Source organism: Crinia signifera, chromosome 8 (genome assembly GCF_055691185.1).
Source record: "Crinia signifera chromosome 8, ASM5569118v1, whole genome shotgun sequence".
Taxonomy (NCBI): domain Eukaryota; kingdom Metazoa; phylum Chordata; class Amphibia; order Anura; family Myobatrachidae; genus Crinia; species Crinia signifera.
The window spans coordinates 18,562,047-18,587,778 of NC_139224.1; the positions used below are offsets into that span (position 1 = coordinate 18,562,047).

At 51.6% G+C, this 25,732-nt stretch overlaps 1 protein-coding gene and 1 long non-coding RNA gene across 2 annotated transcripts in view; one reads left to right on the top strand and one right to left on the bottom strand.

The window, feature by feature from the left end:
- Positions 1-3,019: 3,019 nt before the first annotated feature.
- IP6K1 (inositol hexakisphosphate kinase 1) lies at positions 3,020-25,514 on the bottom strand. Its single transcript, XM_083155891.1, has 6 exons — positions 25,360-25,514; positions 15,879-16,220; positions 10,775-10,994; positions 9,174-9,340; positions 8,917-9,092; positions 3,020-8,278 (listed from the first exon to the last, which is right to left on the bottom strand). The coding sequence occupies exons 2-6, from the start codon at positions 16,099-16,101 to the stop codon at positions 7,853-7,855; spliced, it is 1,212 nt and encodes a 403-aa protein (XP_083012017.1). The 5' UTR covers positions 16,102-16,220; positions 25,360-25,514; the 3' UTR covers positions 3,020-7,852.
- Positions 25,270-25,732, top strand: part of LOC146025816 (uncharacterized) — a 53,044-nt gene continuing 52,581 nt past the window's right edge. Inside the window, exon 1 of the long non-coding RNA XR_014454298.1 lies at positions 25,270-25,555. This is a non-coding gene — a long non-coding RNA (uncharacterized LOC146025816). The remainder of the gene's footprint in view (positions 25,556-25,732) is intronic.

Genomic DNA, 25,732 nt, shown 5'->3' on the forward strand with positions numbered 1-25,732 from the left:
TCCACTGCTCTTCACTGTGCACCAGCGACCAGCAATTTCTAGTCAAAATGAGGTTGAGACAGAATAGCTTGCTGCATCAGGAGATATAACCCAGGTGAGGCTAGCCCTCTCAGATACATGTACCAGGAGATATAACCCAGGTGAGGCTAGCCCTCTCATATACATGAACCAGGAGATATAACCCAGGTGAGGCTAGCCCTCTCATATACATGAACCAGGAGATATAACCCAGGTGAGGCTAGCCCTCTCATATACATGAACCAGGAGATATAACCCAGGTGAGGCTAGCCCTCTCATATTCATGAACCAGGAGATATAACCCAGGTGAGGCTAGCCCTCTGTCACACTGTTATATTGTGTGAATACCTGGTACTCTGACATCAGCTTGTCAGCTGATCTCAGCAGCCTATCACACCCCTACAGCTGAGTGATACTCCCTGTGAGAATTCCCACTGGTTCCAGAAGCAAGGTGTTACTTCCCTGAGCTACATGCTGTTCCTTGTCTCTCATGTGCAAGTTAAAGATTCTGTTATCTGGCCCAGAATTGCAGTTGCTGTAATTCCCTGCACTCCAGCTAAGTACTTCTCTGCAAGTAATCAATCCTGCAAATACTAGTTCACCAAGCTCATCCTGCAAACTCCAGTGTTACCTGCTTATACAGCTGACTGCAATCACCATCTGCACAGCACCTGGGGAGATCCACTCTCAGTTTGCTCATTCAGTCTCTGTTCACTGCTTGTTGGTTCCAAGCTCATACCTGAAGTCATCCAGGTGAGGTTAACCCTCTCTGCTACATGGGATCATGAGATATACCCCAGGTGAGGCTAACCCTCTCAGATACATGAATCAGGTGAGGCTAGCTCTCTCAGCTACTTAGGATCAGGAGATGCAACCTAGGTGAAGTTCCCTCTTAAGGTGTGTACACACGGGCATAAAATTGCTGGCAATATGGTCGTTGAGCGACCATATTGCCAGCGGTTGGAGCGTGCACCGGCGATAAATTGCCAGGTGCGCACTCCTATTTCAGTCCCCTAATGGTCGCTGGTCGGAGGAGCTTGCTCCTCTGACCAGCGACTTCCCCTGTCTCTTCCCCCGGCAGTGTGACAAACAGCTAACACTGAGCAATATGATTGCTGAGCAATATATTGCCAGTGATCATATTACTCCGTGTGTACACAGCTTTATAGATATAGGATTATGGGATGTAACCTGGGTGAGACAAGCTATCTCAGGGACATGGAATCAGCACTCGCCTCAACTGGGGAAAATACCCTTTCAGGGACATAGGTCATGGGATGTAGCCTGGGTGAGACTAGCTCTTTCGCGGGCGTGGAATCAGGACATGTACCCCGGATGAGGCTAGCCTCTCAGACACATATAAGGGGATGAACCCTGCGTGGTTAGCTCTTTCTGCCATGTGTGTATACAAAGAAGCCCTGTACAGAGACAGCAGTGTTAGTATCCTGTCAAGCATCTGACATAGGTTTATTTCATAAGTTGCCTTACCATAATATCCCTTTTATCCATGACCTCTGGTGAGGCAGGGCCAGACCTCCGTAAGGGACCTCTGGTGAGGCAGGGCCAGACCTCCGTAATGGACTTCTGGGGAGGCAGGGCCAGACCTCCGTAAGGGACCTCTGGGGAGGCAGGGCCAGACCTCCGTAAGGGACCTCTGGGGAGGCAGGGCCAGACCTCCGTAAGGGACCTCTGGGGAGGCAGGGCCAGACCTCCGTAAGGGACCTCTGGGGAGGCAGGGCCAGACCTCCGTAAGGGACCTCTGGGGAGGCAGGGCCAGACCTCTGGGGAGACAGGGAGGACCTCCGTAATGGACCTCTGGGAAGGCAGGGCCAGACCTCCATAAGGGACCTCTGGAGAGGCAGGGCCAGACCTCCGTAAGGGACCTCTGGAGAGGCAGGGCCAGACCTCCGTAAGGGACCTCTGGAGAGGCAGGGCCAGACCTCCGTAAGGGACCTCTGGGGAGGCAGGGCCAGACCTCCGTAAGGGACCTCTGGGGAGGCAGGGCCAGACCTCCGTAAGGGACCTCTGGGGAGGCAGGGCCAGACCTCCGTAAGGGACCTCTGGGGAGGCAGGGCCAGACCTCTGGGGAGACAGGGAGAACCTCTGTAAGGGACCTCTGGGGAGGCAGGGCCAGACCTCCGTAAGGGACCTCTGGGGAGGCAGGGCCCCTGGCGTGAAAGGGGTGTGCTATATGGTCATTAGCCAGACATCGGGATCCCGACGGCCCGGACTCAGACAGTGGGGTGAGTGCAACAAAGCCTCTTGCGGACTCGCTGCGCTTGCCATGCTGCGGGCATGGTGGCTCCCTACCTATTCTATTCTCCCTCTATGGGGGTCGTGGACCTCCACGAGGGAGAATAGCTGGTGGCCGTCGGGATACCAAGTATCAGGGTAATGACTGTCGGGATTGCGACTGTGGGGAAACTGTCCGGCACCCGGTGAAAGGACCAGACCTTTGTAATGGACCCTTGAGAAGACATCACCAGATCTCTGTAATGGACTTTTGGGAAGACGGCACCAGACTACTTTAATGGACTTCTGATAAGACAGTGCTAGAACTTTATAATGGACCTCTGAAAAGACATAGGCGGACCTCTGTAATAAGAAGGCTAGACCTAGGCACATGACTACTATATTGTCAATTGGGCACAGTCCAATCTTCCTGGAACAGCTGTAATGCATCTACAGTGATACATGGGGTGTATTTGTAGGGCTGAGGAAACATGGCTTAGGTCTATACATGTATAAATTACTCCATATGATGTCAGCTATAAGCATGGAGCATGCAGTGGAACCATGCACATCTGTCTGGGATATCACACACACCGCTCATTCCATGCCAATATCTGGAATCGCTGTACTGTAATATATACAATGCACTGTACTGTACTCTAGACTGGTGACAAACCTGAACTATATTTTAACTGAATGAACAAGCAGAACCTGAATCCCAGTAATCGAGTTGTAAAAGTCATTGATCAGATAGGACGACTCCTAGTAATCTGGTGTTTCAGTATTGTTTAATAAAAAACAGTAACACATACAAATCTGAGGAACACATACAGTACGTGGTGCAGAGACCAGGACACTTCACCTGTCAACGCCCAAATGTCCCCGTTTCCAGGCTCCATGCCCTAGATCACGTCAGCCAGCTGTGGTCATACAGGCAAGCAGTTCTACGTAAATAATAATTCATTAAGGTGCAGGAAGGCTGCATGGATGGTGTATTGGTTAGCATTACTGCCTAGTGTGTGCGTGTAACATGGGCAGTGTGGTTCTTATCTGCCGGAACTAGATTTCTCTGTATTCAGCCTATACACGCAGTACAGGGAGGAGTACCCAGGCGATACCCCTGCATTCAGCCTGTAATCACAGTGCAGGGAGGAGTACCCAGGCGATACCCCTGCATTCAGCCTATGGGGCCCATTTATCAAACCATATTTGCGGCTAAATCCATTTAGCCGCAAATATTAAGTATCTCCTAAATGTATCAATGGGGGACCTGCTGCGATCCCCCCCTGCAGCGCCGCCGGCCGCATCCCCCATAGGTTTCTATGGGGGATGCGAAGCTGCCCGACGTATTAACATCGGGCAGCCCGGCTTCGCATCCCTGGGCTATCGCCATTCTGGGATGGCGATAGCCCATTGTAGCCTATGGCTACATGATCTCACTGCCAAACGGGGCAGTGCAGTCAGAGGGGTCTGCGCATAACCGCGCATGCGCAGACCCCCGGCTTCCGGGTCAGGGCTTCGCAGGCACGGGCTCCTTTTGGAGCCCTGTCCCTGCGCCCTTCTAATGATACATTGAGGCGGTGTACTTCAACACCGCAGTGCAGAGAGGAGTACCCAGGCAATACCCCTGCATTCAGCCTATACCCGCAGTGCAGGGAGGAGTACCCAGGCAATACCCCTGCATTCAGCCTATACCCGCAGTGCAGGGAGGAGTACCCAGGCAATACCCCTGCATTCAGCCTATACCCGCAGTGCGGGGAGGAGTACCCAGGTGATACCCCTGCATTCAGCCTATACCCGCAGTACCGGGAGGAGTGCCCAGGCTATACCCATGCACTCAGCCTATACCCGCAGTACGGGGAGGAGTAACCAGGCAATACCTATACCGGCAGTGTGGGGAGGAGTACCCAGGCTATACCCATGCACTCAGCCTATACCCGCAGTGCGTGGAGGGGTACCCAGGCGATACCGCTGCATTCAGCCTATACCTGCAATATGGGGAGGAGTACCCAGGCGAAACCGCTGCACTCAGCCTATACTCGCAGTACGGGGAGGAGTACCCAGGCGATACCGCTGCATGCAGCCTATACCTGCAGTGCGTGGAGGGGTAACCAGGCAATACCGCTGCATTCAACCTATACCTGCAATATGGGGAGGAGTACCCAGGCGAAACCGCTGCATTCAGCCTGTACCCGCAGTGCTGGGAGGATTGCCCAGGCAATACCCCTGCATTCACTTTGTGATTGTAAGCCTGATCCCTCCAGTGCCCCTAGTGGATGAAAGAGAAATGACAATCCTATCTAAGTCTGCAGTCTACAGTATATGGCTTTATTAAAAGTTTAGCTTCTAAACTGCTGCGTTCCAAATACAAGTTTTACATTTCCCATACAATGATGGCTCAGAGTAATCCATATATAACATAAGCAAGTTATGACCACTTTATCCATAAGGCCGGGTATACGGGTATCTGCGTACAGGAGCCCTCGCATAAGGCCGGGTATACGGGAACTGCGTACAGGAGCCCTCCAATAAGGCCGGGTATACAGGTAACTGCATACAGGAGCCCTCGCATAAGGCCTGGTATACGGGTAACTGCGTACAGGAGCCCTCGCATAAGGCCTGGTATACGGGTAACTGCGTACAGGAGCCCTCGCATAAGGCCGGGTATACGGGAACTGCGTACAGGAGCCCTCCAATAAGGCCGGGTATACGGGTAACTGCGTACAGGAGCCCTCGCATAAGGCCGAGTACAAGAGCTCTCACATAAGGCCGGGTATACGGGTAACTGCATACAGGAGCCCTCGAATAAGGCCGGGTATACAGGTAACTGCATACAGGAGCCCTCGCATAAGGCCTGGTATACGGGTAACTGCGTACAGGAGCCCTCGCATAAGGCCTGGTATACGGGTAACTGCGTACAGGAGCCCTCCAATAAGGCCGGGTATACGGGAACTGCGTACAGGAGCCCTCCAATAAGGCCTGGTATACGGGTAACTGCGTACAGGAGCCCTCGTGTAAGGCCGGGTATACGGGTATCTGCGTACAGGAACCCTCGCATAAGGCCGGGTGTACGGGTAACTGCATACAGGAGCCCTCCAATAAGGCCGGGTATACGGGAACTGCGTACAGGAGCCCTCCAATAAGGCCTGGTATACGGGTAACTGCGTACAGGAGCCCTCGTGTAAGGCCGGGTATACGGGTATCTGCGTACAGGAACCCTCGCATAAGGCCGGGTATACCAGTAACTGCGTACAGGAGCCCTCACATGAGGCCTGGTATAGGAGAACTGTGTACAGGAGCCCTCCAATAAGGCCGGGTATACGGGTAACTGCGTACAGGAGCCCACGTGTAAGGCCGGGTATACGGGTAACTGCGTACAGGAGCCCTCGCATAAGGCCGAGTACAAGAGCTCTCACATAAGGCCGGGTATACGGGTAACTGCATACAGGAGCCCTCGAATAAGGCCGGGTATACAGGTAACTGCATACAGGAGCCCTCGCATAAGGCCTGGTATACGGGTAACTGCGTACAGGAGCCCTCGCATAAGGCCTGGTATACGGGTAACTGCGTACAGGAGCCCTCGCATAAGGCCTGGTATACGGGTAACTGCGTACAGGAGCCCTCGCATAAGGCCTGGTATACGGGTAACTGCGTACAGAAGCCCTCGCATAAGGCCTGGTATATGGGTAACTGCGTACAGGAGCCCTCGCATAAGGCCGGGTATACAGGTAACTGCGTACAGGAGCCCTCGCATAAGGCCAGATATAGGGGTAACTGCGTACAGGAGCCCTCGCATAAGGCCGGGGATACGGGTAACTGCGTACAGGAGCCCTCGCATAAGGCCGGGTATATGGGTAACTGCGTACAGGAGCCCTCGTATAAGGCCGGGTATACAGGTAACTGCGTACAGGAGCCCTCGCATAAGGCCACGTATACGATTAACAGCAGCACTGGCATAAGGCCGCGTATAGGGGTAACGGCAGCCCTGGCATAAGGCCGTGTATACGGGTAACGGCAGCCCTGGCATAAGGCCGCGTATACGGGTAACGGCAGCCCTGGCATAAGGTCGCGTATACGGGTAACGGCAGCCCTGGCATAAGGCCGCGTATACGGGTAACAGCAGCCCTGGCATAAGGCCGCGTATACGGGTAATGGCAGCCCTGGCATAAGGCTATGTACATATTACATTGCGGCCTGGGTACAGGGTGGGGCATATACATATAATGACATATATATAGCGGCCTGCGCATAAACCCCACCATTCACTTTCCCTTTAGTTTGGCCCCATTTCCGCACAGGAGCGTAGTACAGATGGCCACACCTTATGCGCAGCACCATGCCCAGAACTTATTGTACCTGGAAGAATGGGCACAGGCCGCCATCAGTCGCCTGCACTCAGTAGAGAGGACTTTTTTGGGTTCAATATGTACTTTTTTAATTCACGAAATGTAAATATGTTGTGAATTTAGTGAAATGACTGAGGCACGAGGTACACTGTGCCTCCGACACCTAGTATATGTGGTGCTTACACTGCGTACCACAGGAAATGTAGGGGATCCACTTACAGCAAAGATGAAAATAAATAGAAACAAAAACTCAAGTAAAAGAGCGACACCTGCAGAAGAAGGGAAGAATCGCCTGCCATGTGATGTCACTTCTCGGAGCCGCAGCCCAAATGTGGGAGGAGTGTTTATGTGCCACAAGTGCTCAAGGTGTAACAAATCCAACTACGCCCTTCCCTGAATGCCACCCAGAGAACAAAATAAAATAGAACACCAGCAATGCACCTGGTCTCACACACACATGCTACACGTGTTGCAGAACGTCCGCTGCTACTTCAGAAAAGGCCATTTCAGGATCGTTTTACAATGTCTACACTGGGGGGGGGTTGCATTGTAAACAAGATCGCAAAGATGCTCAATGCATACAACAAGAAGAAGATTTACCTTCCATCTCCTCAGAGCAGGAAAGACAGACAATGCACACAGACAGGCGTGAATAATATAGCTCTAATATATAGATTCATCTGATATATATATATTCGTGTGTCTCTGTATATAGGAATATAAATATATACATTTTGTGGATTTGGAATGAGGCCACTAGATTAGAGAAAAAGACCATCCAATATTGATGCACGGCAGGAAAAGGTCACATGGGAAGCAAGTGTCACTTCCTGTGTGGCAGGAAATGGTCACAAACAAGCAACGACATCACTTCCTGGGTGGCCATATTGACTTCCTGTCAACAAAGCTGTAGGTGTCTCTGGTTACAGTATAGAATAAACGGGCCAAGAGAGTGGCAATTGTGTTTGTAGCGAAGCGTGGCTCCGACACTCTGTAAGGACTGTGCGTTTGGCTGAGGGAGCAAAGCCACGTCTCTCCTTCCTTGGGAATTGTCAGACGACCATGGACAAAAGGAAACAAGAGGCGGCTCCACCAATAGGAGAAAAATAAACATCACGGTTTATATTGTGAGTCGGGGGGGAATAGGGAGGCGGAGTTCCATTATGGCGCCGTTTCAGTGCGTTTATCAACGAGCGGACTCATCCCAGAGGTGGACAGGACCAGAGGCCGAGGCCTAGTGGGAAATACTACACGCATTACTGGTTCTCATCTCGAATAAGCTCCAGGATTCTGATGAGACTGCGCAGGCCGAGCACGTAACCCTTATCCGGACCATCATGCACTGTAGGATCATCGCGGAAGCCTTCATAGGTGCTGTGTGCAAAGTCAATCATGCGTACGTCTACTTGGGCTGGGGGCTCCTGCGCGAGGGGGTCCCTGGGGCGGTTGATTCCATCATAGATGATGAGGAGAGAGCTGGAATAGTAGCGATAAGATGCCTGAATTTCTAGCACAGATATCAGGCGTCGCAGTTTGTCCAGGATGGGCTCAAACAGGTCCATGCGTAGGTCTACCCCGTTGTGTAGATACTGGTACAAGGCTTTTCTGAAGCCCTCTGCAGTCAGGCCACGTCCGTAGTACTTGTTCAGACAGAGGTAATGTCCTGTGTTCATCTGGAAGACCTGGAGGGAGAAAACAGACACAGATATAATACGGCTGCTGACACTAGAGACCCGATGCAAGATGGCTGCTGGCGCTGCAGAGCCGATGCAAGATGGCTGCTGGCGGCAACAGAGCCAATGCAAGATATCTGTGGGTGCTAGAGTCCCCATATAAATGGCTGCTGGCGCTACAGAGCCAATGCAAGATATCTGTGGATGCTAGAGTCCCCATATAAATGGCTGCTGGCGCTACAGAGTTAATGCAGGATGGCTGCGGGTGCTAGAGTCGCCATACAAGATGGCTGCTGGCGCTGCAGAGCCGATGCAAGATGGCTGCTGGCGCTACAGAGCCAATGCAAGATATCTGTGGGTGCTAGAGTCCCCATATAACTGGCTGCTGGCGCTACAGAGTTGATGCAGGATGGCTGCGGGTGCTAGAGTCCCCATACAAGATGGCTGCTGGCGCTACAGAGCCGATGCAAGATGGCTGCGGGCGCTACAGAGCCCCCATACAAGATGGCTGCTGGCGCTGCAGAGCCGATGCAAGATGGCTGCTGGTGCTACAGAGTTGATGCAGGATGGCTGCGGGCGCTAGAGACCCCATACAAGAAGGCTGCTGGCGCTACAGAGCTGATGGCTACTCAGTAGGAGATTGTTACCTGCATGCCGCACACTCGCACACCCAAGGTGGCCGACGTGCTCTGCTCGCACTTCTTCATCTGCCGGGCTGCCTTCTCCTCAGATGCGTCATCGCCGTGCTGTCGCGTCCCCATCTTCAGGTCCAGCACACACGGAAACTGGAAATGATGAACCACGTTCTCGAGCAGCAGGAATTCTGGGACGCAGAGTTAAGCCATAACAAAGCAGGACTCTTACCAGACAGACTGTCAGCTATGTGACACAGGCAGAAGGATACTGTATAATTTGGGCTCCTTAGACTCTGAGCGCATGCGGTTAAGTTGTTGCTTGTGGCAGCGCAGGCTCCAGGGATTGTAGCTGATCTGCTCAGAGCTCATCCCACTGTTACCATCCAGCATCTGAAACGGAACCTCAGACTGCATCACAAGCTCCATCTCCGGGACACTGCAAACGGAGGACAAGATCACCTGCAGCAACACCCACCAGAGACAATGCCGGACACCCCAGGTACAGTCACAGCGGGGGCTACACCAGTCTCCCCAGGTACAGTCACACAGCGGGGGCTACACCAGTCTCCCCAGGTACAGTCACACAGCGGGGGCTACACCGGTCACCCCAGGCTACACCGGTCACCCCAGGTACAGTCACACAGCGGGGGCTACACCGGTCACCCCAGGTACAGTCACACAGCGGGGGCTACACCGGTCACCCCAGGTACAGTCACACAGCGGGGGCTACACCGGTCACCCCAGGTACAGTCACACAGCGGGGGCTACACCGGTCACCCCAGGTACAGTCACACAGCGGGGGCTACACCGGTCACCCCAGGTACAGTCACACAGCGGGAGCTACACCGGTCACCCCAGGTACAGTCACACAGCAAGGGCTACACCGGTCGTCCCAGGTACAGTCACACAGCAGGGGCTACACCGGTCGTCCCAGGTACAGTCACACAGCAGGGGCTACACCGTTCGCCCCAGGTACAGTCACACAGCGGGGGCTACACCGGTCACCCCAGGTACAGTCACACATCGGGGGCTACACCGTTCGCCCCAGGTACAGTCACACAGCGGGGGCTACACCGGTCATCCCAGGTACAGTCACACAGCGGGGGCTACACCGGTCACCCCAGGTACAGTCACACAGCCGGGGCTACACCGGTCACCCCAGGTACAGTCACACAGCGGGGGCTACACCGGTCACCCCAGGTACAGTCACACAGCGGGGGCTACACCGGTCACCCCAGGTACAGTCACACAGCAGGGGCTACACCGTTCGCCCCAGGTACAGTCACACATCGGGGGCTACACCGTTCGCCCCAGGTACAGTCACACATCGGGGGCTACACCGGTCATCCCAGGTACAGTCACACAGCGGGGGCTACACCGCTTATCCCAGGTACAGTCACACAGCGGGGGCTACACCGGTCACCCCAGGTACAGTCACACAGCGGAGGCTACACCGGTCATCCCAGGTACAGTCACACAGCGGGGGCTACACCGGTCACCCCAGGTACAGTCACACAGCGGGGGCTACACCTGTCATCCCAGGTACAGTCACACAGCGGGGGCTACACCGGTCACCCCAGGTACAGTCACACAGCGAGGGCTACACCGTTTACCCCAGGTACAGTCACACATCGGGGGCTACACCGGTCATCCCAGGTACAGTCACACAGCGGGGGCTACACCGTTCACTCCAGGTACAGTCACACAGCGGGGGCTACACCAGTCATCCCAGGTACAGTCACACAGCGGGGGCTACACCGGTCTCCCCAGGTACAGTCACAATGGAAGCAGTTTTCTGGGAAGAATATCCCCTGCCTGAGACGGGATGAAGGTCACAGAGTTGCGATGCTACACCCATTGGGTGCGTTACCTTTCTGAATTCTCCCCAGTCAGAGCGGGCCGCTCCTCCTTGTGATCGGCGCTAGTGGGCGTGCTATTAGTGCGGTGCAGCCCACGGCGTGAATGTTTGCGTCTTGGATGGTCCCGTTCAGGAAGTTCCTCGTGATCCGCAGCCTCATTCTCCACATAGGGGTATGCAACAAGGTTTATATAACCGTCACTGTCACCTTCAAAGCCGACAGACACTACTCCTAAACAAGAGGAGACCAATACAGAGGCTCAGACAGCAATAATACCCGGAAGGGAATGGGAGGAATACATTATATCATAGCATACAGCCTAATGATCATCTGATACCAAGAAACAATAGAGATCATTCTATACCTACTATAAATAATGGGATAGTCCATTGGAGGAATACTGGGTATATACGGGATCAGCTACAGTCTGGGTACTAATCCCACCAACCTACCAGGCTTATAGACAGGTCTAGTCCACTATATAGAATATTCTATCCATGGGGGGGTACGGTAATTTGGTCTACAGTATGTTGGTCGACAAGCTTTGGGTCGACATGGAGATAGATCGACAGGGTGTAGGTCAACAGTCAAAAGGTCGAAATGGGGTTTTTCACTGTTTTTTTTGAGCCGACAGGCGGTATTTCATGCCCTACCATCCACTAGGGCGTGGTGGGAGAATAAAATAGTGTGCTGAGCGCAGCGAGCTATGCGAGGGGACTTCAAACGGTGTCCATGTTGACATTCGGGTAGAAAAACAGTGAAAACCCCCATGTCGACCTTTTGACTGTCGACCTAGACCATGTCAACCTAATGCTCGTGTCGACCTAATGTCCTGCCGACCAACATACTGTAGACAAAACGATCCCAACCCCCATGGGGAGACATGTCAGCGAGGCAGTCACCGATGTGGGACTAGAGACCGAGGACCTTATTCTGGTTGACACACAGTGCTGCGAAGTTCGCCCCCCCCCCCTTCGCAAATTTGACCGCACGGCTGCGAATGTATTTTTTGCATAAACATCCATTGGCAGCCTATTGGGCGACACCCACACCGTTCGATGGTCTCCGATGATTGAATGATGTGGGGAGGACACTCTCAGGTGTCTTAGCTTTGCGTGCGCCCTGTGCGAGGACAGGGCGGGCAGCGGACATCCTGTGAGGTCAGCTGCCCGCCCCCAGCACCCGCATCATCGGGACATTAGCATGAGAACGCCCATAAAAAAAAAATAGGGGGCGTTGCCATGGGCGAATCCCCCAGCCCACCGCCCCACTCTGTTCGCTGCGGCTTCTCACACAGTGCATGAGCAAAAATGATCCACTGGCTCCAGAGGGTGGAATTTGAGGTTTAATCCATAGAGACCTACAGAACAGGATTGGTTGTGGGACTCACAGGACGTGGCCCAATAAGGGAATCTTTCTTACCAGTAACTGTCTGTCCCTGACTCCACCCACTGCAAAGTGGGCGGGTATATTGCTGCCAATACAAGGTCCTAGCATCTGTCCTGGAACTGCTTGGTGCTGTGTATGCGCGGACCTGCTGCTCATACACCAGTTCTGCTCCCCCCTCACGCACGTCACAACCGCATCTCCATACGCGCGCCCTGCGTTTTCATGGAAACGACCATGAAACGCAGGGTGTGCGCTTATGGTAATGACCCTGATCAGGCCGCAACTCCCCTCTCCACCCCCTGCTCGGCAGGCCATGAGTGAGCACTCGCGACCAGACTTCTCTCCGAGTTTGCTCGCTCCCTGCGTACAGACATGCGTAGAAATGGTTCTGCGCATACGAATACGCAGGACATCGTAACAACACGAATGCCATACTCAGTTAGTAATAACACTAATACCATACTCACAGGTAGTAATAACACTAATACCATACTCACAGGTAGTAATAACACTAATGCCATACTCACAGGTAGTAATAACACTAATACCATACTCACAGGTAGTACTAACACAAATACCATACTCACAGGTAGTACTAACACTAATGCCATACTCACAGGTAGTACTAACACTAATACCATACTCACAGGTAGTACTAACACTAATACCATACTCACAGGTAGTACTAACACTAATGCCATACTCACAGGTAGTACTAACACTAATACCATACTCACAGGTAGTACTAACACTAATACCATACTCACAGGTAGTACTAACACTAATGCCATACTCACAGGTAGTAATAACACTAATACCATACTCACAGGTAGTACTAACACAAATACCATACTCACAGGTAGTAATAACACTAATACCATACTCACAGGTAGTAATAACACTAACACCATACTCACAGGTAGTACTAACACTAACGCCATACTCACAGGTAGTAATAACACTAATACCATACTCACAGGTAGTACTAACACTAATACCATACTCACAGGTAGTAATAACACTAATACCATACTCACAGGTAGTACTAACACTAATACCATACTCACAGGTAGTAATAACACTAATGCCATACTCACAGGTAGTAATAACACTAATACCATACTCACAGGTAGTAATAACACTAATGCCATACACACAGGTAGTAATAACACTAATACCATACTCACAGGTAGTAATAACACTAATGCCATACTCACAGGTAGTAATAACACTAATACCATACTCACAGGTAGTAATAACACTAATACCATACTCACAGGTAGTACTAACACAAATACCATACTCACAGGTAGTAATAACACTAATACCATACTCAGTTAGTAATAACACTAATACCATACTCACAGGTAGTAATAACACTAATGCCATACTCACAGGTAGTACTAACACAAATACCATACTCACAGGTAGTAATAACACTAATGCCATACTCACAGGTAGTACTAACACTAATACCATACTCACAGGTAGTACTAACACTAATACCATACTCACAGGTAGTACTAACACTAATACCATACTCACAGGTAGTACTAACACTAATACCATACTCACAGGTAGTACTAACACTAATACCATACTCACAGGTAGTACTAACACTAATACCATACTCACAGGTAGTACTAACACTAATACCATACTCACAGGTAGTACTAACACTAATACCATACTCACAGGTAGTACTAACACTAATACCATACTCACAGGTAGTAATAACACTAATGCCATACTCACAGGTAGTACTAACACTAATGCCATACTCACAGGTAGTAATAACACTAATACCATACTCACAGGTAGTACTAACACTAATACCATACTCACAGGTAGTAATAACACTAATACCATACTCACAGGGAGTAATAACACTAATGCCATACTCACAGGTAGTACTAACACTAATACCATACTCACTGGTAGTACTAACACTAATACCATACTCACAGGTAGTACTAACACTAATACCATACTCACAGGTAGTAATAACACTAATACCATACTCACAGGTAGTACTAACACTAATACCATACTCACAGGTAGTACTAACACTAATACCATACTCACAGGTAGTAATAACACTAATACCATACTCACAGGGAGTAATAACACTAATGCCATACTCACAGGTAGTAATAACACTAATGCCATACTCACAGGGAGTAACAACACTACTACCATACTCACAGGTAGTAATAACACTAATACCATACTCACAGGTAGTAATAACACTAATACCATACTCACAGGTAGTAATAACACTATTACCATACTCACAGGTAGTAATAACACTAATGCCATACTCACAGGGAGTAATAACACTAATGCCATACTCACAGGGAGTAACAACACTACTACCATACTCACAGGTAGTAATAACACTAATACCATACTCACAGGTAGTAATAACACTAATACCATACTCACAGGTAGTAATAACACTACTACCATACTCACAGGTAGTAATAACACTAATGCCATACACACAGGTAGTAATAACACTAATACCATACTCACAGGTAGTAATATTACTAATCTCATTCAGTACTCACAGGTAGTAATAACACTAATGCCATACACACAGGTAGTAATAACACTAATACCATACTCACAGGTAGTAATAATACTAACACCATACTCACAGGTAGTAATAACACTAATGCTATACTCACAAGTAGTAATAACACTAAAGCCATATACACAGGTAGTAATAATACTAATGCTATACTCACATGTAGTAATAACACTAATGCCACACTCACAGGTAGTAATAACATTAATACCATACTCACAGGTAGTAATAATACTACTAGTGCTACCTTCAAAACCCACATGTAGTAATACTTACTTCATACCAACAGGTAGTAATAATACCTTCACACTTACCGATAGTAATAATAAAAGCAATAATAACTGCATACTCACAGGTTAATCCCATACAGACAGAAGTACTACTAATATACTTCCCAGGAAGGGTCAAACCATCCAGCCAGTAGGGCTCCCAGGAAGTGACTGCCCATATCCTACTGCAGAAGATCTCTGCTATTGGGGAGCTCCCACCAATCCCAGTAGGGCTCCCGGGAAGTAACCGCCCACATACTACTGCAGAAGGTCTCTGCTATTGGGAAGCTCCCACCAATCCCAGTAGGGCTCCCAGGAAGTGACCGCCCACATACTACTGCAGAAGGTCTCTGCTATTGGGGAGCTCCCACCAATCCCAGTAGGGCTCCCGGGAAGTGACCGCCCACATACTACTGCAGAAGGTCTCTGCTATTGGGAAGCTCCCACCAATCCCAGTAGGGCTCCCAGGAAGTGACTGCCCATATACTACTGCAGAAGGTCTCTGCTATTGGGGAGCTCCCACCAATCCCAGTAGGGCTCCCGGGAAGTGACCGCCCATATACTACTGCAGAAGGTCTCTGCTATTGGGGAGCTCCGACCAATCCCAGTAGGGCTCCCGGGAAGTGACCGCCCATATACTACTGCAGAAGGTCTCTGCTATTGGGACGCTCCCACCAATCCCAGTAGGGCTCCCGGGAAACTGCTTGAATCCCTCTAATAGGCTGTTTGTCAAGTTCTTCGGTGCCATTGGAGGGACCGTACCCCGCTACCCCCACAAGCAGTTACACTTCCTATAGTGTTATATAAAGGAATGCAGAAGCAGCAAGCAGGCGATCTGAATACGTGGGAACAAGTCTGTACAGAGACCTTTATAATCCGGAGTAAATTCCTTCATCTCGGGCGGAAGAGACTCGTAGAAGCGCTGCTCTCGGGCAATGAGGGGCTTGCACACCGTGTGGTCATCGTAGCGCATCATACTGCTGTGTCCCCCCACCTGATGGATGAACGGCTCCAGCAGGACCCCCCGGCCCCTGTCGCACACGGTGCTCTTGATGCACTTCCCCACTTCCATGGTTTGACAAACACACATTGCGTTACACGCCCGATACTCGGCGGGGGCATGGAGAGGGGCGCGGGGGCCAGACAGCAGCACTTGGGGGCAGAGAAACGTGGATGGTAACTTCCGGATGCTGGGATCAATCTTTGGAGCTGTAAGAAAGAAGAAGGACTGATTACACATTATACACAGCATTATAGCGCCTACAGTGTCAGGAGCGTAGTACCGGGTTCTCTCCCATAGAAAACGCTACCTCTGTGATTACTATAATCACCAGCGGCACAGAGAGCCTCGTCCCCAGGCGGTGTCATCGCAGCTCACTCAGATATACAGCGCTATCTACACGATTCCCTGTCATATTAGATTCCCTGCTGGTCTGGCAATGACCCCGGCACATGGGAAATCTACATAGGGATCAGGTTCTCTGTGCTGCCCCCGATCTGACAGCTACCAGCACAGAAACAATGCTCCACGTGACGTCACACAACCCTGGGGCCCTGCAGAGCAGATCCTGGGAGAATTGTGCTGCGCATACAGAGAACACGAGTACGTCCAATAACAGGATTACTGGCCGCAACATGATCCTGGCAAGGAGGCAAACGCTCCCACCATTATTGCATGTAGAGTATGGGATGGGTACGGGATGTTGATAGCCAGGATGCTGATGGTCAAAATCCAGACAGCAGCACCCCAACTGTCATAACACAGCCTAACCCTAACCACCCCCTAAAACCTAACCCTCCCCTCCGACAGCATAACCATAACCATCCCCCTGCAACCTAACGCTCCCCTCCCACAGCCTAACCCTAACCACCCCGCTACAACCTAACCCTCTCCTCCCACAGCCTAACCATAACCAACTCCCTACAACCGAACCCTCCTTTCCCACAGCATAACCATAACCACCCCCTGCAACCTAACCCTCCATTCCCACAGCCTAACCCTCCCCCTGCAACCTAACCGTCCATTCCCACAGTCTAACTTGAACCACCCCAATACAACCTAACCCTCCCACAGCATAACCATAACCAACCCCCTGCAACCTAACCCTTAATTCCCAAAGCCTAACCTGAACCACCCTCATACAACCTAACCCTCCACTCCCACAGCATAACCATAACCACCCCCTCCCACAGCATAACCATAACCAACACCTGCAACCTAACCCTCCCCTCCGACAGCCTAACCCTCCCCTCCCACAGCATAACCATAACCACCCCCTCCCACAGCATAACCATAAACAAACCCCTGCAACCTAACCCTCCCCTCTCACAGCCTAACCATAACCAACCCCCTGCAACCTAACCCTCCCCTCCCACAGCATAACCATAACCAACCCCCTGCAACCTAACCCTCCCCTCCCACAGCATAAACCATAACCAATCCCCTGCAACCTAACCCTCCCCTCCCACAGCCTAACCATAACCAATCCCCTGCAACTTAACCATAACCAACCCCCTACAACCTAACCCTCCCATCCCACAGCATAACCATAACCACCCCGCTGCAACCTAACCCTTCCCTCCCATAGCCTAACCTTAACCACCCCCCAGCAACCTAACCCTCCCCTCCAACAGCATAACCATAGCCAAACCCCTGCAACCTAACTCTCCCCTCCCACAGCCTAACCATAACCACCCCTTGCAACCTAACCCTCCTTCCACAGCATAACCATAACCATCCCCCTGCAACCTAACCTTAAACAAACCCTAATCCTCCCCACCCACTGCCTGACCCTCCCTTCCTCTAGCCCAACCCTAACCACCCCTTCCGCAGCCCTACCCTAACCTTTTCTCTCTCGCAGCCTAACCCTAATCCTCCCCTCCCACAGCCTAACCCTAACCACCCCTTCTGCATCCCAACCCTAACCTTCTCTCTCCCAGCCTAACCCTAACCTCCCACAGCATAAGCATAACCACCCCCTCCCACAGCATAACCAACCCCCTGCAACCTAACCCTCCCCTCCCACAGCATAACCAACCCCCTGAAACCTAACCCTCCCACAGCATTACCATAACCAACCCCCTGCAACCTAACCATCTCCTCCCACAGCCTAACCATAACCAATCCCCTGCAACCTAACCCTCCCCTTCCACAGCATAACCATAACCTACCCCCTGCAACCTAACCCTCCCCTCCCACAGCTTAACCATAACCAACCCCCTACAACCTAACCCTCCCGTCCCACAGCATAACCATAACCACCCCCTGCAACCTAACCCTTTCCTCCCACAGCATAACCATAATCACCCCCTGCAACCTAACCCTTTCCTCCCACAGCCTAACCATAACCCCCCCTGCAACCTAACCCTCCTTCCTCAGCATAACAATAATCATCCCCCTGCAACCTAACCTTAACCTCAGTCAAACCCTAATCCTCCCCTCCCACTGCCTGACCCTCCCCTTCTGCTGCCTAACCCTAACCTCCCCTCCTGCAGCCTAAACCTCCCCTCCTGTAGCCTAACCCTCCCCTTCCTCAGACAAACCCGAACCACCCCTTCCGCAGCCCAACCCTAACCTTCTCTCTGGCAGCCTAACCCTCCCCTTCCGCAGCCCAACCTTATCTACCTTTGCCACAGTCTAACTAACCTCCCCTCCGGCAGCCTAACCCTAACATTCTCCTCCCGCAGCCTAACCCTAACCTTCTCCTCCTGACGTAGCCTGACCCTAACCTCTTCTTCCTCAGCATGACCCTAACTCATGTCATAAGTTTATGCAGGGGTGGGGTATATCAGTATGAGGAGATTCCACTCCCACATAATGGCACAGGCTCTGGTCATGTCCTTATTTGGGATACCCGTTACATGTAGTGCACCACTGGAGAATGAGGCAACTAATAGTTATGTGGGAAATTAAGAACAGGAGCTGCGGCCTTGCATCATACAGCTGGTGCAGGGATCACCCATTCCAGTTCTACATGCGAGCGCCAGGTCTCTGCTGTACACCAGTAGGAATAACGGGCACCAGGCTGGCTGTGGGGACACCAGGGTGGGGGCTCTATAGAACATTTATATGATCTGGAAGACAATCTGCCTATTCCGAGTTGGTTCTTGTTGCTATTAGCGATGCTTGGTCACCACTGATGGGTTTTGTAAGTCTACTTACAGCTGTTGCTGATTGTCATGAACTGGCTGTACCATCAGTGTTCAAAGCTGAATGTTCCTATGTGTCGCCACATTGGGTCAGCCCGACACACAGGACAGCTGCAATCACATCTCTCATAGCTGGAGAGCAGTCCCCAGGCAAAGCACGTCTTCCAAAACACCCCCTGATGTTCACACTGTACAGTCACATGGCGGGAGTATACTGGGAGATCCCCAGGCCTGTGGAAGCCATTAGCGACACCGAGTCTTTCTGACTATTTGTGCTGCATGTGTATAATGCCCCATTGCCTGGCAGGGGTTAAGGCATCGGAAGGGCACAGATGGAAACAGGAACCAGAGTCAGGACGCATGAAAATTAAGGAGTACTGAAATATTAAACACCAGGGTGCAAATTACAAGGTGGACAGAGAGGTCTGGTGTACAGAGAGAGGAGATACTGTGCCGTCAGTGATACGGGGGACGCACGGAGCAGTCTGGTGTACAGAGAGAGGAGTTACTGTGCCGCCAGTGATACGGGGAACGCACGGAGCGGTCTGGTGTACAGAGAGAGGAGATACTGTGCTGTCAGTGAAACGGGGGATGCAGGGAGCGGTCTGGTGTACAGAGAGAGGAGATACTGTGCTGTCAGTGATACGGGGGACGCACGGAGCGGTCTGGTGTACAGAGAGAGGAGATACTGTGCTGTCAGTGATACGGGGGGGGACACTGAGCAGTCTGGTGTACAGAGAGAGGAGATACTGTGCTGTCAGTGAAACGGGGGACGCAGGGAGCGGTCTGGTGTACAGAGAGAGGAGATACTGTACTGTCAGTGATACTGGGGACGCACGGAGCGGTCTGGTGTACAGAGAGAGAGAGAGGAGATACTGTGCTGTCAGTGATACGGGGGACGCAGGGAGCGGTCTGGTGTACAGAGAGAGGAGATACTGTGCTGTCAGTGAAACAGGGGACGCAGGGAGTGGTCTGGTGTACAGAGAGAGGAGATACTGTGCTGTCAGTGGTACGGGGGACGCACGGAGCGGTCTGGTGTACAGAGAGAGGAGTTACTGTGCCGTCAGTGATACGGGGGACGCACGGAGCAGTCTGGTGTACAGAGAGAGGAGATACTGTGCCGTCAGTGATACGGGGGATGCACAGAGCGGTCTGGTGTACAGAGAGAGGAGATACTGTGCTGTCAGTGATACGGGGGACGCACGGAGCAGTCTGGTGTACAGAGAGAGGAGATACTGTGACGTCAGTGATACGGGGGATGCACAGAGCGGTCTGGTGTACAGAGAGAGGAGATACTGTGCCGTCAGTGATACGGGGGACGCACGGAGCAGTCTGGTGTACAGAGATAGAGAGGAGATACTGTGCTGTCAGTGAAACGGGGGACGCAGGGAGTGGTCTGGTGTACAGAGAGAGGAGATACTGTGCTGTCAGTGATACGGGGGACGCAGGGCGTGGTCTGGAGTACAGAGAGAGGAGATACTGTGCGGTCAGTAGTACGGGGGACGCACCGAGCAGTCTGGTGTACAGAGAGAGGAGATACTGTGCTGTCAGTGATACGGGGGACGCACGGAGCGGTCTGGTGTACAGAGAGAGGAGATACTGTGCTGTCAGTGAAACGGGGGACAAAGGGAGTGGTCTGGTGTACAGAGAGAGGAGACACTGTGCTGTCAGTGAAACGGGGGACGCAGGGAGCGGTCTGGTGTACAGAGAGAGGAGATACTGTGCTGTCAGTGAAACGGGGGATGCAGGGAGCGGTCTGGTGTACAGAGAGAGGAGATACTGTGCTGTCAGTGATACGGGGGACGCAGGGAGCGGTCTGGAGCACAGAGAGAGGAGATACTGTGCTGTCAGTGATACGGGGGACGCAGGGCGTGGTCTGGAGTACAGAGAGAGGAGATACTGTGCGGTCAGTGATACGGGGGACGCAGGGAGTGCTCTGGTGTACAGAGAGAGAATATAGTCACTCAGTGACTGCTAGAGGGAGGAAGAGGGTCCGACCCCTCTCAGCTCTCAGTGACTGCTAGATCATGATCCATTTCTGGCACATGAGGACCTCCTTACAATATTGGGGCAATATTAAGCTGGTGAAGTGACCCCACCTACATCCGGTCTACGGCCATTTTATAAACCCTTGCAATGTGCCCATTCTACCTACACACATTTTATTCCATGATATCTTCCTATGTCCAGGATATCCCACTCAATCATCCCGTCCTTTCCACATTCTGCCTTTATATCGGGTATGGATAAAAACCGGACCAGGACAAGACCCCCGCACCGGACAGCAAACTCTGCATATGGAGCTTGTAGCATCTGGTCCGGGGGGGGGGTTCCTGTCTGGGGAGCTGCCTGTGACACCTGTCACCAGGAATAGGAGGAGTGAGAGAATAAAGCCTCCCTGTATGGTCCGGGCATGTAGCAAAAACCGGAACGGTCCGGACCACACAGGGAGGCTGTAATCTCCCCTTCCCCATGTCCCTGGTGAAAGCTATTACAGCCCCCCCCCCCCCCCCGGACAAGACACCCCCGTCTTGTCCGGGTCCAGTTTTTACTATGCTCCACCCATTCATATTATATGGCCCTCCCACATCCTATTTGCTCCTCCGACAACCAGAGGCGTAGGGAGGGCGGAGCTCATGCTCTAGCCGCCGATTGGTTGAATGGCGCCGACGGCCCGCCCCCCCTCCGCAAATGATCCCTGCAATCATACTGTTACTAATAACGGCGGACAGCGTGCGCTGCGGCTGCCCGGCGCCTGCCTCCTGCCCTACTCACCCAGCGATCCCTGCCGTCAAGCGCACCGTCCGGGCGGCTTACTCACTCCAGTCTTCTGTAATCACTAAATTGCTGCTGCTGCTCGGTCCGGCTTCCAGGCAGCGCAGCACAGCAGGACACTCCAGACTTCTCCCGGAGTCACCTGCCTCTACTATTAAAGGTGAAGGTGGATTTCTTTTTTTTCTTACAAATAACTAATGATATTAGATAGTACTAAACTTGGGGTTTGGGGGATTTGTTGGGCACAGGGGAGGGGGGGGGAGTCGTGGGGGAGGGTGAATCTCTGGCTTCTGCTGCCGCCCTGCAGTGCTGTATATAGCTTTATCTATTATATATATATTTATTTATTTACAGCTGTCAGCATCTTATATAGCGCAGCAGATTCCGTTACAGCGTCTTATATAGCGCAGCAGATTCCGTTACAGCGTCTTATATAGCGCAGCAGATTCCGTTACAGCGTCTTATATAGCGCAGCAGATTCCGTTACAGTGTCTTATATAGCGCAGCAGATTCCGTTACAGCGTCTTAGATAGCGCAGCAGATTCCGTTACAGTGTCTTATATAGCGCAGCAGCTTCCGTTACAGAGTCTTATATAGCGCAGCAGATTCCGTTACAGCGTCTTATATAGCGCAGCAGATTCCGTTACAGCGTCTTATATAGCGCAGCAGATTCCGTTACAGCGTCTTATATAGCGCAGCAGATTCCGTTACAGCGTCTTAGATAGCGCAGCAGATTCCGTTACAGCGTCTTATATAGCGCAGCAGATTCCGTTACAGCGTCTTATATAGCGCAGCAGATTCCGTTACAGCGTCTTAGATAGCGCAGCAGATTCCGTTACAGCGTCTTATGTAGCGCAGCAGATTCCGTTACAGCGTCTTAGGTAGCGCAGCAGATTCCGTTACAGCGTCTTATGTAGCGCAGCAGATTCCGTTACAGCGTCTTATATAGCGCAGCAGATTCCGTTACAGCGTCTTAGATAGCGCAGCAGATTCCGTTACAGCGTCTTCGATAGCGCAGCAGATTCCGTTACAGCGTCTTCGATAGCGCAGCAGATTCCGTTACAGCGTCTTCGATAGCGCAGCAGATTCCGTTACAGCGTCTTCGATAGCGCAGCAGATTCCGTTACAGCGTCTTCGATAGCGCAGCAGATTCCGTTACAGCGTCTTATATAGCGCAGCAGATTCCGTTGCAGCGTCTTATATAGCGCAGCAGATTCCGTTACAGCGTCTTATATAGCGCAGCAGATTCCGTTACAGCGTCTTATATAGCGCAGCAGATTCCGTTACAGCGTCTTATATAGCGCAGCAGATTCCGTTACAGCGTCTTATATAGCGCAGCAGATTCCGTTACAGCGTCTTATATAGCGCAGCAGATTCCGTTACAGCGTCTTATATAGCGCAGCAGATTCCGTTACAGCGTCTTATATAGCGCAGCAGATTCCGTTACAGCGTCTTATATAGCGCAGCAGATTCCGTTACAGCGTCTTAGATAGCGCAGCAGATTCCGTTACAGCGTCTTCGATAGCGCAGCAGATTCCGTTACAGCGTCTTCGATAGCGCAGCAGATTCCGTTACAGCGTCTTCGATAGCGCAGCAGATTCCGTTACAGCGTCTTCGATAGCGCAGCAGATTCCGTTACAGCGTCTTATATAGCGCAGCAGATTCCGTTACAGCGTCTTATATAGCGCAGCAGATTCCGTTACAGCGTCTTATATAGCGCAGCAGATTCCGTTACAGCGTCTTATATAGCGCAGCAGATTCCGTTACAGTGTCTTATATAGCGCAGCAGATTCCGTTACAGCGTCTTATATAGCGCAGCAGATTCTGTTAGTGTCTTATATATTTGAAATGTAACATGCCAACAGATGTTAGCCACGCCCCCAATTCCTTAGCACATGGGGGGAGGGGCGTGAAATATGCCCTTGCCTACACCGCTGCCGACAACTAGTCTATTGCTGGCCACACATCAGACCAACTTTCATCCAACTAGTTGGTTGGATGGAATAAAAATCTGGTACTGTATGGGGGCAAATGACAAAGAGCAATTTTCTCACAAAACCAGGAAAATGGACAAAAACATTCAGTGAAGTTATTTATATCAAACAGATACACACTACATTACTTTTGCTGCCCCTACACTAGTGCGATCGGGTTCGATGCAACATCGCAGTGCGATGTCCATCTAACCCAATCTCATCTTGTGGTGCTAAAGTGCCCCCTTTGCAGCACCCGATGTCGCATGTCATCTTGAGATGGCACATCAGGTGCTGGAAGAGGGCGGCGTTATGTCGCGCTAAGGGCAGCTGGGGTCTGTCAGCGGTGGTGGCACAATTGTTTAAACACTGGGCAGCCCTCTGATTGGCTGAGAAATCTCAGCCAATCAAAGGGCTGCCCAGTGTTTTAAACACTTCTGCCACCACCACTGACAGACCCCCGCCGCCCGCTAGCGCTACTTCTTGCGCTACATAACACCGCCCTCTGCCCGCCGTCTCCCACGCCGCCAGCGGTCCCTCCAGCCCCCTGTCCCCATGCCGATGAAAAAGCATTCCCTCCGCCCCCCACCTGCGGATTGCATTCGAGCAATGGTTTTTAACCACATGCGATTGCTCCTGCAATTCGATAAATATTATGTGCAACACATAAGATCTTGAGACCCGACATTCGACCAGCGTGCCCGCGCATCGCGTCGAATGTCCCCTTAAAAATACATACGATCATTCGATTTATCGGCCAGATGTGGTCGAAATCGCATGATTGCATGCAATATCTCACAAGTGTATGGGCAGCATAAGTCTGAGCGACAGGTTTTGTCCATTTCCAGATTTTCTGAGCAAATTACTGAATTTGCTCCCATCCAGTACCAGATTTTTTATTCCATCCAACCAACTGGGTGGATGAAGATTGGTCTGATGTGTGGCCAGAATAAGTCTCTCTCATTGGCCCATGGTTGCCTACCTGACCCTCTCCTTCAGGAAGAGCATGCTCTGCCCCTGGACTTCCCTGGTAATGTATGATGGCCAGCACCTGTGGTGAAACACCTTTCTTATCACTGACTTAGCTCACCACAGGTGATGGCCATCATACATTACCAGGGAAGCCCGGGAACAGAGCATTTTCTCCCTGGCCTGAAGGAGAGGGTCAGCCAGGTAGGCAACTAACCATACATTAGCCTCTCCCACATTCAGGCTCTGCTCCTCCCACTACCAGAATATTCCCCTCCCACATCTATCCCTTCTCATCCCACTTTCAGGCTTTGCCACATATTTAAGCCCCTCCCACATCCAGCCTTTCCCTCCCACTTTGCTCCTCCCACAAACACTCTCTACCCCTCCTACATCCTGTCTCTGCCCCTCCCCCATGCTATATTGGGCCCTGAAGCCACATCTGACGTTCAGCCGTTATCTTTACACCGCAGCCCCCTCACCTGTCACCGCCACCCCAAACACTTCTCCCGGCTGGGATTTGGGGGGGCGGTTGCCCGCGGGTGTTTCCACGCAGACCCGGCTCCTCTCACCCGCTCCAGAACAGTTCAAATCAACAACAAGATGGCGACCAGCCGGGAAAAAGGCGGCGCGGTCTCTAGCCGTCATGGCAACAAAACGCTCAAGCCCGGCCCACAGGTGAGTGACACCCTATCATAACACCGAACCCTCAAGCCCCCAGCTCTTACCCTCACTCCTATTGGCTGAGTCGAGTGTCAGTCACTCTGTGTAGCACCTCCTACTGTGGCCGCCTGTCATTTGCTGACAGAGTCTCTTACTAAATCGTCACATGCGCCACATTTGCCCTGTGATTAG